A 14394-nucleotide genomic window follows, 5' to 3' on the forward strand; every position below is an offset into this window, starting at 1 on the left:
TCTTTAACATATCAGGAACAAAATTTCAATTTCAATTACTTTTCAATAAGTTAAAATTTTAAAACAAAACTTTTGCGTTGATCAAATATTACATTGAAAGTTTTATGAGATAATCCTTTTCATATTCTAGAAGAAAACAGAATTAACTTTGTTGAGAAAGTGGGTAAAGGCAAAAGTAAGTTTAAGTAAAAGTAAGTTTGTTTTTAATCTTTGTGGCAGAAACAATCTCAAGAACTGACGAGGGTCAACCCAGACCGAAATATATCCATCCATCACCATCACCGAATTTTAAAGGTAAGTTTAAAGAAGACAAAGGATTGCAATGACGGGAAATCGGAGGTAAACTTTATGAATGATGTTTTAAAAGGATTTCAAATCATTCTTATTTTCAAGATTTCTTAGAAAAGAAATGTTCCATATAATATCGTCCCCTCTCTGAAATGTTCTCTAAAATATTAATTTAAAGGTAAAGGATATTTGTTTTTGAATCCCTATTTCTTTGCAACCTGATAGTGTAAACCTTTTATACTTCCAACTAAGATTATTTGATCTAACAGAGTTCATATTTTAAAATATCTAAATTCAACAACAATGGGGGCGCAAGATATAGGGATAAAAAAACAGAGTTTATGGTAAAGACTCATATCCCTTTTTATTGTATTAGAATTCATTTTTGATTGATTCTTCTCAAGTTTCTGACCAACATTTCTGCTAAGAAATACAGAGCGTCGATTCCATATCATCTTAGATTATCTCCAAGCTTTAACAGCAAAATAACATCTTAGATTATCTCCAAGCTTTAACAGCAAAATACGTAAAATACTCGAAAAGCCAAGTATTTTCTGCAAGAAAACTTTTATAGTTATACCATGGACATTTTTTAAATGATTCATTGTTTTTAAATTTTCTTACAAGTCCCTAAATTCACCATTTTGTGCTAAAACGAAATAATTTGATGTGGGACACCCCGTATGTAAAAAAATATACAGGGTGTCCCATTATATTGGTTCATGTCAATATACAGGGTGTCCCATTATATTGGTTCATGTAAATATACAGGGTGTCCCACATTATATTGGTTCATGTAAATATACAGGGTGTCTCATATTGTGATTGATGTGACAAATAAGAAAATCTAAATAGAACGAATCATAGTATATTGCTAATATAAAGATTCGCATATAGAAAATACTAGTTTTTTCGTGTATTATGTGCAGAGGCGCAACTTTTTCGAAAATTTTTCTAAAACAGAAGTGCTTTTTTAAGGGTTTGAAGTCGAAAAAAAAGGAAATTTTAAGTTGTTGCATGCAGATTTGGCTGTGTTCAATTCAAATCGATTTTTTGTTCTTGAGTTTTTACAAAATTTATACTTCCAACAGCTGTAAAATGAACTATATGAGTCAATTCATTGAATATGTGTGCAAATCGCAAAAGAGTATTTTTTAAGTACCTGGTTTAATTACAGATTAAATTGCAAGAAATAACCATCTATAGTTTCTGGAAAAAAAACATAAAAATACATAGGTAAATAATAATTTCAATCATCTACATTGAAAAAGGACAGATAATGTTACCTTTTCTCTTGAAGTTATTGAATTAATGATTGATCTAACCAACATTCATAATCTAAATTCATTTTCGATTTTACAGAACTTCTGTCAAAGAAGATAAATCTTGTTAGTTATCAAATATGATAATCAGTTAGAAATTTGCCAGGTTCAGAATTTTCTCTAGATTTGGAACTGAGTTTTTGCCACAAACTCAAATATACTAATCCCTAAATCTTTGCACCGAGTGGTGTAAACATTTGATATTTCAAACTTGGAATATTTTACCATAAGAATTCAAAGTTTGATATCTACGAGTACTCTATAAACTCAACACAAATAAAATACAGTTCAGAACTTTTTTTTACATTAAATGTTTACAATAGCCTTTAGCCTTGAGAATTGAGAAAGATAAAAATATTCTTTTAAAAACTAACTATAGTATAATAAAATTTCTACAATAACACTATTGGTTTTCTTATTCCTGTGATACTGATTTTCGCCATTCTTTCTTTCTTTTCATTCTGCAGGGGGGTGCGCGCCCCCCCCTCTCAGGTGCTAGGGGAGGGCGCGCGCCCGGCCGCCCCCCCCTAGTTGCGCCTCTGATTATGTGCGTATTATATGCGTATTGTGTGTGTATTATGTGCGTATTTTGGTGTTAAAATAATAAAGTATGATATCGGACGCTTTGTATATCATGCTTCACTGAGTTAAAAGGACTGGAGACCAAATTATCAGAAATTGTAAATTAAAATTATTTTAGTTATTTTTTTTTAAAGAAAGCTGCATCAGTTGTGTTAACGTGAATAAACTCTAATTTCATTTTAAAATGTGGCAAAAATAACACCTTTTATTTATTGTTTTGTAAGAATATGTGTATTTTATTATTATATATTAACTGTAAATCAAAATAAGCTAAATTCGATAGGAATTTGTAAATTAAAGCTAGAATAAGAGGTAGTTAATCTAAATCTTCATATCAAAGGCTACACAATAGTTTGAGCGGGTTGTAAAGATCAAACTTGATGTAGAAATTTCATAATGGTTTAGATTTTCATATTATGATCAAAAGATAAAAAAGGTATTTATGCAGTATATTATGAACGTAAGGAAAATATATTAATATTCCACGATTATGATTGAATGAATAAATTTAGATTTAGAATAAATATTCAAGTTTATGTACCCCCCCCCCCCTCCACGACCCAGGGGTCAAACGTTAAATCGACCAAATACACATTATAAATTGGTGAAACCCGCATTGCAGTGTTTTTGCGTGAGAGGGAAATTCTAGAAAAAAGTTTTCGAGTAAAATATTTTCATGTTTTGAAGTTAAAACAAATATTTTTGTTGAAACTTAAATTATGTAAAGTTTGAATGATTTAAAAATTTTGAATTTAATGTATCTTTAAAATGTTGGAAAGGATGTATATATATTCTAAAAATGTCTAAGCAGGTTTTTCTCTCTTAAAAAGGGCCTCATTTCTCATTATGGTAAGGTAGCATCTACGTAGCATCAAGCATGGAACAGTTTCGGGTAATTCATAAAGGAGTCTTTGCCATGACAAACTCTGATTTTCTAATCCCTATATCTTTGAAACCCAATGTCGTAAGCCTTTGATATTTAAAACTTATATTATTTCATCAAACAGAAGTCATAGTTTGAAATGTCAAAGGTTTACAACCGTGGAATCCAAAAGGGATTAGAAAATCAGAGTTTGTGGCAAAGACTCCATTCCGTTACATACACCATTTTTCCCTCATTCCAATAACTATTACTCGGAGAAAAGCTTTTTCACCACAGCAGGGCCGGTGAAAACCTGGATTTCACCACAGCAGGGCCGGGGAAAACCTGGATTTCCCCACAGCAGGGCCGGTGAAAACCTGGATTTCACCACAGCAGGGCCGGTGAAAACCTGGATTTCACCACAGCAGGGCCGGTGAAAACCTGAATTTCACCACGGCAGGGCCGGTGAAAACCTGGATTTCAAAACCTTTTGTGAAAACAAATATTTATTCATTTTTGCAAACATATTTCAAAAGGGCGGGGTTTTTTTCTTTATCCGATTTTAAATACAAGGTCATAACCCTATTATTCTAACTTTATTCTGTGTAGGTATTCAGGCACAAAGGGACTGTATTCAGGCACAAAGGGACTGTATTCAGGCACAAAGGGATTGTATTCAGGCACAAAGGGACTGTATTCAGGCACAAATGGATTGTATTCAGGCACAAAGGGATTGTATTCAGGCACAAAGGGACTGTATTCAGGCACAAATGGATTGTATTCAGGCACAAATGGACTGTAATCAGGTACAAAGGGACTGTATTCAGGCACAAATGGACTGTATTCAGGCACAAAGGGACTGTATTCAGCCACAAAGGGACTGTATTCAGCCACAAAGGGACTGTATTCAGGCACAAAGTGACTGAGATCAGACACAAAGGGACTGTATTCAGACACAAAGGACTGTATTCAGGCACAAAGGGACTGTATTCAGGCACAAAGGCCGACTGTATTCAGGCACAAAGGGACTGTATTGAGCCACAAAGGGACTGTATTCAGGCACAAAGGGACTGTATTCAGGCACGAAGGGACTGTATTCAGGCACAAAGAGACTATATTCAGGCACAAAGAGACTCGGCTAGGAAATTGAAATGTACTACGCGTGCTACCCGTGAATTTAAAGGTAGAAAGAAGAAACCAACCGCATCTTAATCTCCTAAATGATCCACTACCTCCTATTGTAACCAAAGAGATTAGAATATATATTAAAGTGGAATTTAGACAATCCTTCGGTATTAATTTGGTCAGTCCCTTTCAGCCTGAAAGGGAGTTCAAACTGTACAAATCATGTAAATGTTCACAAATTATAAGCAGTAGAGTACACAAATACAGTATGTTCCCTAGACTATCCATTTCAATTTAGAATTTTTTAAAGCTGTTAAATAAATTTTATGAAATAAATTAGGTGAATAAAAAACATAATTTGATTTATAGTTATAACGGATAAACATCGTTTGTAAAGTAAAAGGCATAGCGTTTATGTGAAATGATCATTGGTCAATTATGAAACCAGCCTATTTCATAATTTGGTTTTTTTAATATTAATTTTAGATTTTCTATAAAATGATATTCCAGGGCCCAAAAGGTTATATAGCATAAATACACCTGCTGTATGGAAACAGTACAAAAAAATGGCCGTTTTACACTTTTTTCTAGTAAATTCCCCTCTAATATATATTCTATTCTCTTGTATATATTCTATTGTAACTCGCTTTTGTAGGATTGTCCCTCATTGTAGGATTCTATCTCCTATCATTCCTTTCCTTCCGGTTTAACTCTGCTTTTTGGAACCGGATGTCTTCCACCCGTTTCAGAATTATCCACTCATTTTTGTTTTGTGTTTAAAGCTAAACTTGTTTATTCGCAAACTTAATCCAACAACGAATTTCTGAGCTTTTAACTGCGGACTTCATAATTTTCTTACTTTTTTTCTTAAAGAATGAAGAAACATAATCAATACTAGCCTTAGACATCTTCTAAATTAATTGTGAACATGTTCTCTTTGTGTACATCGTAAAACAAAACAAAAATAATTCGCGGATTTTCACAAAAAAATTCGTGGATTTTCAAAATTTTCAAAAATTTAATGACGATCGAATTTTGATGGAGACAAATATTTGAAATTTTGATCATTCATAAACCTTCCCTGGGGTCCCTAGATGTCCCACAAAAAATTTGGTCCCGATCGGTTCAGCCGTTTTGGCGTTTATTGGATACAAACAAACAGACAGACACCCAGACAGACAAGCCAAAGGAATTGAGTTGTTGTTACAAATTCTGATTTTCTAACCCCTATATCTTTGTGACCCGATGTCGTAGATCTTAGATTTTTCAAACTATGGTTTCTGTTTGATCAAATAGTTGTAGTTTGAAATATCACAGGTTTACACCATCAAATTGCAAAGATATAGGGATTAGAAAATTTGAATTTGTGGCTAAAACTCAATTCCTTTATATATAGATTGATCGAATTTTCTTATTTTTCTTCATTGATTATCTGTTTTGTTAAAAAAAAGGTAGATGTTTTTAACCCCGGACATATTTCATGAGTAACATTAGAAAATATGAGTTAAAAGTCGTCTTTTCAATTCCAACTTCATTGGAAAGGAATTGAGTCTTAGTCACAAACTCTGATTTTGTAATCCCTTTATCTTTGCAATCTAATTTCAAACGTTAAACTATATATGTTGAATCAAATAGTCTAAGTTTAAATTATCAAAGATTTACACCATCAGGTTCCAAGATATAGGGATTAGAAAATTCGAATTTGTGGCAAGTATTCAAATCCTGTATGTCTAGAGATGTCAACGATAGTGTAACGTAACGTAAAATGTACGTTTTGTACGTTACGTTACAATAATGTGTAACGTTTGGATATATTCTATATAACGTGAACGTTAAACGTTAACGTTATAGGAGCTCATACCTAACGTTAACGTTAAACGTTAACGTTAAACGTTAACGTTAGGGGAATATACACCCAACGTTAGCGTTTTGTGGAAATGTAACGTTATTTTTCTAATATCTACAACTTTTTTGACCATAACGTAAAGAAATGTTTTGTTTCCAAAGGGAGCTTGAAAGTCTAACGTTTGAAAAATGAATTGTGATTTGATTGAATATCGTAACGAAAGGATCTCTATTTCAAAGTTCAACTTATAAAAAGCGTAACGTTGTATAACTGAAAAATGCATTACTGTTTATGAAAACGTTTGAAACAAAGTTTTTTTACAGAGTAAAATTTCAATAATGTAACGTATAACATTTAAAAAAATGTAATTCTGTAAATCAAAACGTTTCATAACTTTTCTCTGAATACTAAATTGATTAGTGTAACGTTAGATATATGTCTGATGAAAATGTTTTTCATGAAAGGGTTGAGTTTTAATTTCAAAAGCGTAACAATAATTCTGTCAATCAAAACATTTCAAAACGTCTCTAATATATCAATGTAAGAGATTCGACTGATGATTATAAGAGCAAAGACTTATGGTTTTTCATTTAAAGTTTAAATAAAATGAGCTTATGCCAAAAACTCTAATTTTCATTTAATATATCTTTGCAACCCGATGTAGTAGACCATTAATATTGAAATATACAAGGTTTAAACCATCGGGTTAGAAAGATATAGGGATTAGTAAATTTGAAAAAAAAACCTAGTTCCTTTCTAAAGTGTAAACGAGTTTTTTGTAACATGCTATTAGTGAAAATTCAAATCTTATAAATGTTTCTTGGACATTAAAGGTTTTGATTTGCCATTGTTTGATGAAACCCACTAAAACTCTGGAAAAGGAATACGACATTAAGAATTTTACATATGCATTTTATGCTAAAAAGAAAATGATTTACTAATTGCAAAAAAATCAATTATTAAGTGGAACCGGTCATGTGAACAAACACAATTGCTGTGTTTCATGTTTATTTGACTACTTGAAATCATAATTTCAGTTGGCATGGTTCATTTTTTAGGTTGAAAAATTTAGAAATGTAGATACTTACTAAAATGCAACAATATTTTATTAAATGGAAAATGCGTGTTATGTTTTATTCATCAATTAATTTTCATGAAACTTTAGAATAGAAAAAAAACTGATTTTTTAATTGATTTTTTTAAAAAGAAAAAATGTTAAATAATTTTATTTCGCGTTGTTTGTGTTAAAATAAAATTTAGCACTTGTCTTACTATATTCGATATTTTCAACCCCAAACATGAACTCTGAAAACATTTTCATTGTGGTTTGTAAACTAAAGCTAATGCCGCTTTTTTACTAAACATGAAAATAAAAAATAAAATTTTTTTTGTGGCCTTACGGTGAAAACGCAGCGACTTCAAGTGGGCGGTTGGCTCTATTACAATATTGATCACCCCTACTGGACAATGGACATGCCACTACATAAATGGAAGGTCACTTGAAATTACGTCTCTAGTCCCTTTAAGACACACTTTGAGTTGAAAGTCTGATGCTAAAAACTTTCATTTACAAATTTTAAAAATCGTCAAACATAATAATATTATAACATCTTTATATTGCATAATGCATATTCTTCAGCACATTCTCTAAAAAGGTTAACAATACAACATACAGGGGGAGTAAAAATATGTGATTATCACTGAAAAAATCTTTCAATGCTTTCATTTAGAAACAATATTATTTTAATAAAGTGTAACGTTAGAAACATTAAGGCTTGAACATTTTAATACAACGCAACGTATAGAACATTTTTTCAAATCTTTCTTAGAAACGAAACGAATAAACAGTTTTGATTGTCAGTTGTAAAAAAGTTTTCACAATAACGTTTCGATAAATCATAACGTAAGAAAAAGTGCATTTTAGTAAAATTTCTAAATGTAATTAAAAGAGTTTATATTGGAAAAGTTAAGATAAAACGTAACGTTAACAAAAAATATTCTTTGCAATGAAATGCATTGTAACGCACAGAACTATGCCCCAATGACGTTTCATTAAAGCAAAACGTTTGTCATCTTTTAGATCTTAAACTAAGTGAAAGTGTAATGTAAGTTCTCTGAAAATATTTACCTTGCATGAAAGTGGAACGTTAAAAATTGTGGTTATATTACATAAGCTTTAACGCAACGTTTGGAAAGTTTTTTAAAACATCAAATGCAAAAGCGTAACGGAGCTTACTGTTTTTTCAATAACATTTACTAAAGCTTAACGTTGTATAAGGTATTTAAGTGCAGAAAAATCATTACGTAACGTTACTCTATACCATAAAATTTCATAATGTGCAACGTAACGTTTCAAACGTTAATACTTTTGATGAACTTTATCGTAACGAAAGCTAAAATCTAGAAAAATCAAAACGTTGACATCTCCAGTATGTGCAGACATGGTTGATGATAGTTCAAAGAACACTTTTCTTAATTTTAAAGTATCTTTATAATAAAAATATGAAAACTGCAGGGTTACTCACAAAGAATGAAACTGTGAAGACGACCATTTAAATTATGTCTTCTGCCTTTAATACTAGTATTTAATAGCTTATCAAAGGATTTGACAAAGAAAGTAAGAAGTATAAAGTTGCAGAGAATAATAAACATAAGGAAACAGACAGTTAAAGTTCGTACAGTCGTCCCGAAAATCCCATCCTTTCTGGATAACCCTGTAAATAGACAAACACTGAAATTTTAATCAAGTTCTCACACAGTTTAATCTTCTTGGATCCAGTATCTGAATTCATAATTTCAATTTGGTATAAATTATATCATTTCTCTACCGAAAGTAAAACTCATCCACTTAATTTGAAAAATATATCATAAACATTGCGTTGGGTAAAACATTTTAAATTCAAACCTTCTATAAAAATTATACAAAACATATTGATTTTTTCTTTTAATTAAGAATTGTCTGAGAAAGGGACACTCTGACCGGCATGAGCCTAGCTGTGATTTACAGAAACGAGCCTTCAAAGGAATTCAGTCTTTGCCACAAATTATAATTTTCTAATTCGTATATCTTTGCAACATTATGTCGTAAACCTTAGATATTTCAAACCATGATTTCTAATAGATCAAGTAGTCAAGTTTGAAATATCATAGGTTTACAACACCAGGTTGCAAAAATATAGGGATAAGCAATTTGAATTTGTAAAATAAACTCATTTTCTTTGACAAACATTAAAATCGACTATCAAGTCTCCGCTATGTTTAGTAAAATTTAAACTCTTGTATTTTCTGTGTAATATAAAGATATAATATTGTTTGATATTTGAATTTTCAAAATTATTTTTTTAATGTCATGATTAGTAACTTAAAAAGACTCAATTGTGGTTCATGAATTTCATTTTAACACTAAACTGAAAACAAATTCTTTCCTATTAAAGTAAGAAATATATCTAGAGAAAATTTTATTAAGTGAAGACAGATTGTGTTCTTTGGAAATGTTTTTAAAAAAAATTTAGATAAACCATCAAAACTTCTATTTTCTAAAAATAGAAGTATAAAGCTTAAATCAAAGACTGAGCATAAGTAATTCAATTCAATATTATTTCTTTAGGGTGAAACTATAAAACATCTTTTTAGTCATAATTAGGCACCTTCCATAAACCATGCCAAACTTTGACCCGAACAGAAAATATATGCAGAAAATATATGCAGAAAATATATGCAGAAAAACGAAGCAAAAAATTATCCAAAAGCTATAATTAAAAACCAAAATGATTGACAACACTACCTGATCCATGGAATGATTTTCTATCAAGGTTCCCCTCCTCTGCCCCCTCCTCCTCCTCCTCCTCAGGACCCTCTCCTCCTCCAACCCTCTCATCCTTACTGATCTCACTCTCAATATCTAAACAAGTTATTTGTTGACCAATCACCAACATTACGACCTAAAATTTAGCATTTAAAGGAGTTTAAAGCGTAATTTAAACTTACTCCACCTACAACGATGGTAATGCCCGATTTACAAGGGTACCCATAGATTCTTAATCTGATTAAAGATGTGGAATTGATACCGTCGTTTTCCTAACTCGAAAGTGTTGAATTAAAGGGAGTTTTCGCGAAAAATGAAAGGAGGTATAGGCTTACTAATCTTACTTCCATCTGTTGCGTCTATAATAAGAAAATTGATAAAAACGACTCATGCTAAAGAACGTGGCGTCCATACAAATTCAGAAAGTTGCAACATTAAACTCGGATCTTAAAATAATAAATTTATTTCCAAATAAATCCTTTAGATATTTCAAACAATTCCTTTGTAAGTTTTTGTCATTACTTCAAATGAACATCAACCTTTTTCAGGTGTGTGTTTTACTTAATTCATAAGTGTACTTTTAAAAAATAATCGTTTGGGTTTTGTTTTTAAAAGAAGCAATTCAGTAAAAGCTGTTAAGTCTTTGTTATTGATGGTTTAGTGTGAACCATTTTAATTCAGTAAAAGCTGTTAAATCTTTGTTATTGATGGTTTAGTGTGAACCATTTTAATTCAGTAAAAGCTGTTAAATTTTTGTTATTGATGGTTTAGTGTGAACCATTTTAATTGTGAAAAAATTAGCATTTGCACTTTAAATACTATTCTGGTAACATATTGATCAGATATCTTTTATAGGAATAATTTCAAATATATCAAAAGAAGGTATCCGGCGATTAAAAGTAAATTCAAGGTTAAAATAACATTGACATTTAAAAACATAATTATCATATTCGTATATAGCAAAGTTTGTCTCTTTTGATGTCCGATCATAACTCAGGAACCCCCTGACCGATTTGCTTCAAATCTTGATCGGAAAACTCAATAGAACGACAAAAATATTCTTATCTTTCTATCAAAATTCTAAGTTGTGTGGGTTGTTGTTAGTAGGGAAGGTTTAGTTTCCAAGCTGAATAATATAAAATGGTTTCAATAATCTATTTTTCCATGTTTATTGAAAGGTTATAATGCAAGGAAAGTTAATAGCAGTTGCGTATACTCTGTGTACATATTGAAACCAGTTCTCTCTGGGCGGAATGTGTAAACAAGAATAGATTGCATCAGTGTTCGTTTAGTATCCGAGGAGGATAAAAGCATTGAATTTTGAAAATTTTGATAATTCACATAATAGTTTCCTATGACCAGAATATTTCATTGATTCTTTATGTGAGAGATGGATCCAATGTCAGCTTCTTCTACATTCGTCTTGTGTTTACATTACCGCCCAGAGGCAGTACACTGCAGTACAAAAGATGCGTAAACCTCTGAAATAACTTTCCTTGCATTATAACCTTGGTTTATTGGAGTTCTTTTAAATTATCATTTTACAAACGTTTGCTTGTTGTTAAGATCTTTGTAACATTGTCGGTAACATTTAAAAATAAAAAAACATGCCTACTGGATGCATAGTGTCCGATAACACAGATTTTATGGTTACGCGTAAACTGACATAGTGGTGGTATTTTATATTTATGTTGAGATCTGTACCAGAACAATCCAGGCATAACAATAATTAAACCAGATTTTTAGATTCTACAAGATTGTTCAAAACTATATTTTTTCAAATAAAATAAAATAAAATTGAATAGATAATTATATTTATAACTTAATATTAAAATTAAAAATTTCTTATCATTTTTTAAAAAAATTTTCCGTAATTTAATAAATGATTTAAAAATCAATGTCATTCACTTACAGGATTGCCTGGCTTTACCCAGCTGCACATAATGTTTTTTTTTCATTCATTGTCATCCGTGATTCCTGGGTTTTACATTCCTCCATCCTACTCTTTCCTAATCCATGATTATCCATTCCTCATCCCCACTCATCTCTTATCACTGATTATACATTCCTCCCACCCACTCATCCATTATCCCAGATTATACATTCCACCCACCTTCTCATCTCTCATCCCTGATTGTACATTCTTCCCACCTACTCATCCTTCATCCCTGATTATACATGCCTCCTCATCCTTCATTACTAATCCCACTCATGCCTCCTCATCCTTCATTACAAATCCCACTCATGCCTCCTCATCCTTCATTACTAATCCCACTCATGCCTCCTCATCCTTCATTACTAATCCCTACTCATAACTCCTCAGACTTCATCACTAATCCCACTCATGCCTCCTCATCCTTCATTACTATTCTCTTCTCATGTCTCCTCATCCTTCATTACTAATCCCACTCATGCCTCCTCATCCTTCATTACAAATCCCACTAATAACTCCTCATCCTTCTTTGCTTTTCCCTAGTCATGCCTTCTCATCCTTCATTATTAATCCCACTAATAACTCCTCATCCTTCTTTGCTTTTCCCTACTCATGCTTCCTCATCCTTCATTACTAATCCCACTTCTCATCCTTCATTACTAATGACACCATCGAAACTAGAAATGCGCTAAAATTAAAAACCCGTTTTTCAAAAGTTTAAGTGGGTATTAAACATGACACGCTGATTGGTTGAATTTTAAACTTATTTCTTGGATATTGAATGCGAATTAACCTAATCTCGAGTTTAGTAAAACCAAGCATTGAATTCGATATCCACCATTCTAAAGTTTTCAGCTCAGCATTCTTTATTTTAATATTTCTTTTGAATTTTCATCTACTCTAGTGTATTTATCTTACATCATGTTTAACCATGAAATTTCTCTAAACCTCAGCTGCTTTATTCTGACCTGAACCGGAAATTAATTTTTTTCTATTTATTCTAGGTTTTGAAGAATAAAGAAAATACGTTTTCATATTATCAATCAATCACTATGCTGCTTCCCTATTCTTCTCTATTCTTTTTTCTCAGGATAAAATGATGAGGAAATATGAAATAATTGTTTAATTTCACAAAGCTTTTAATGTGAGAATAAAAAAAACATTTTATATGTAATTTTACACTTGTGTATATTTAATAATGTTTATCGTTTATTAGTGCTTGTATTATATAATTAACATTCTTTAAATAATATGTTTCATGATTACATTTCTCTGCAATATGTTATTTTTCTATAAAATATGTTATTTTCAATGGAGAATACAGTAATACATAGATATTCTTTCTTGGGAACCCAGCTTTGCCTCGAAACTAAGTTTTCCATATAAAAGTCAACCTACTGCCATCAATTTGTTCAAACCAAAACCAGATTCTCTATAATTCCTATATCTTTGCAACGTAATGTCGTAGACCTTTGATATTTCAAACTATACGCTCTGTTAGAAAAAATAAAGTAAGTTTTAAATATTAATGCCTTTCGCCATCAGGTTGCAAAAGTATAAGGGTTAGAAAGTTTAAGTTTGCGACAAAAATTCAATTCTTTTGCGTGATTGGTTTCTGCTGAATAATTCCACAATTCACTTTTATACAGAACCGCACTTGAACAGTACTTGAACCGCATTTTAACCGCACTTGAAAGTTATCAATTTCGTTAACTTTTGCTCATTTAAAGGATTAAAGGTTACCATTGTAAATATGACATGTACATTATTATCTTTCAGATTTGAACTATTTATCTCTTCTCTAAACCATTAGATATTCTCTGTTTATTCATCCTAGAAAATATCTCAAATTAGAAACTGAACTAGAATAAATTATTCCCAAATCTTCAGAATCTAGAATATTATCCTAAACCTTTAAAGGGTCTGTAAACATAATTTCAAGTTTGTAAACTTGACAATGTATTTATCGCTCTTCATGTTAAATTATGAATTTAATCCAAATTATCGTAGAAATTCAAAAATTTTCAAAACCCATGAGTTCCCTGAAAAATTTCAGCTAAACATATATATATATGTATTAAGCGAAGAACATTATAATATATTAGCTGAAAAAAAATTTAAAAAAATGTATTTATCTAGCCTATGTCACCCCCAGGCTACCCATGAGTGTCCACAAAAAATGTCAGCCCATTCGGTTTAGCCGTTTGGCCGGCTGTAGGGAACATATATACGAATGTCTTGTTTTACTATATATATTAGCTGAAGTACCCGGCGTTTTCCATGTAATTAGATTATTAATATTCATAGCCATAGTGCCAACCAGAGGCGTATTCAGGGGGGGGCTATGGGGGCTAAGCCTCCCCTGGACCAATGAAATCTATTGATTTCATGGGGTTTGCAGGTCCCAACGGGTGCTGAGCCCCCCCCCCTGGAAAAATTCCTGAATACGCCCCTAGTGCCAACGTTTACCAACGCTTTATGTTAAATCATGATTTTTACTGAAGTAGTTGTATATATAGTAATACAAAATTTTCTTAAAAAATTAAATGTAACTCCTGGGGTACCCATATTTACTTATCCGCCGTTTACCCGCACTTGAACAATTTCACCGGGAAACTAAATTTTCGCTAT

At 31.5% G+C, this 14394-nt stretch overlaps 1 protein-coding gene across 3 annotated transcripts in view; it reads right to left on the reverse strand.

The window, feature by feature from the left end:
* The window catches only part of LOC111699646 (G protein-activated inward rectifier potassium channel 2), a 34966-nt gene extending 24991 nt beyond the window's left edge, over positions 1-9975 (reverse strand). For all 3 annotated transcript variants that reach the window (XR_002764791.1, XR_002764790.1, XM_023470368.1), the window contains exon 1: positions 9810-9975. Coding sequence is in view for 1 of the 3 variants with exons in the window: in XM_023470368.1 (XP_023326136.1) it covers positions 9810-9960 (151 nt within the window). In the remaining 2 variants the exon portion in view is untranslated. The remainder of the gene's footprint in view (positions 1-9809) is intronic.
* Between the last annotated feature and the right edge of the window lie 4419 nt (positions 9976-14394).

This window comes from Eurytemora carolleeae, unplaced genomic scaffold, assembly GCF_000591075.1.
Source record: "Eurytemora carolleeae unplaced genomic scaffold, Eaff_2.0 scaffold339, whole genome shotgun sequence".
Lineage (NCBI taxonomy): Eukaryota > Metazoa > Arthropoda > Copepoda > Calanoida > Temoridae > Eurytemora > Eurytemora carolleeae.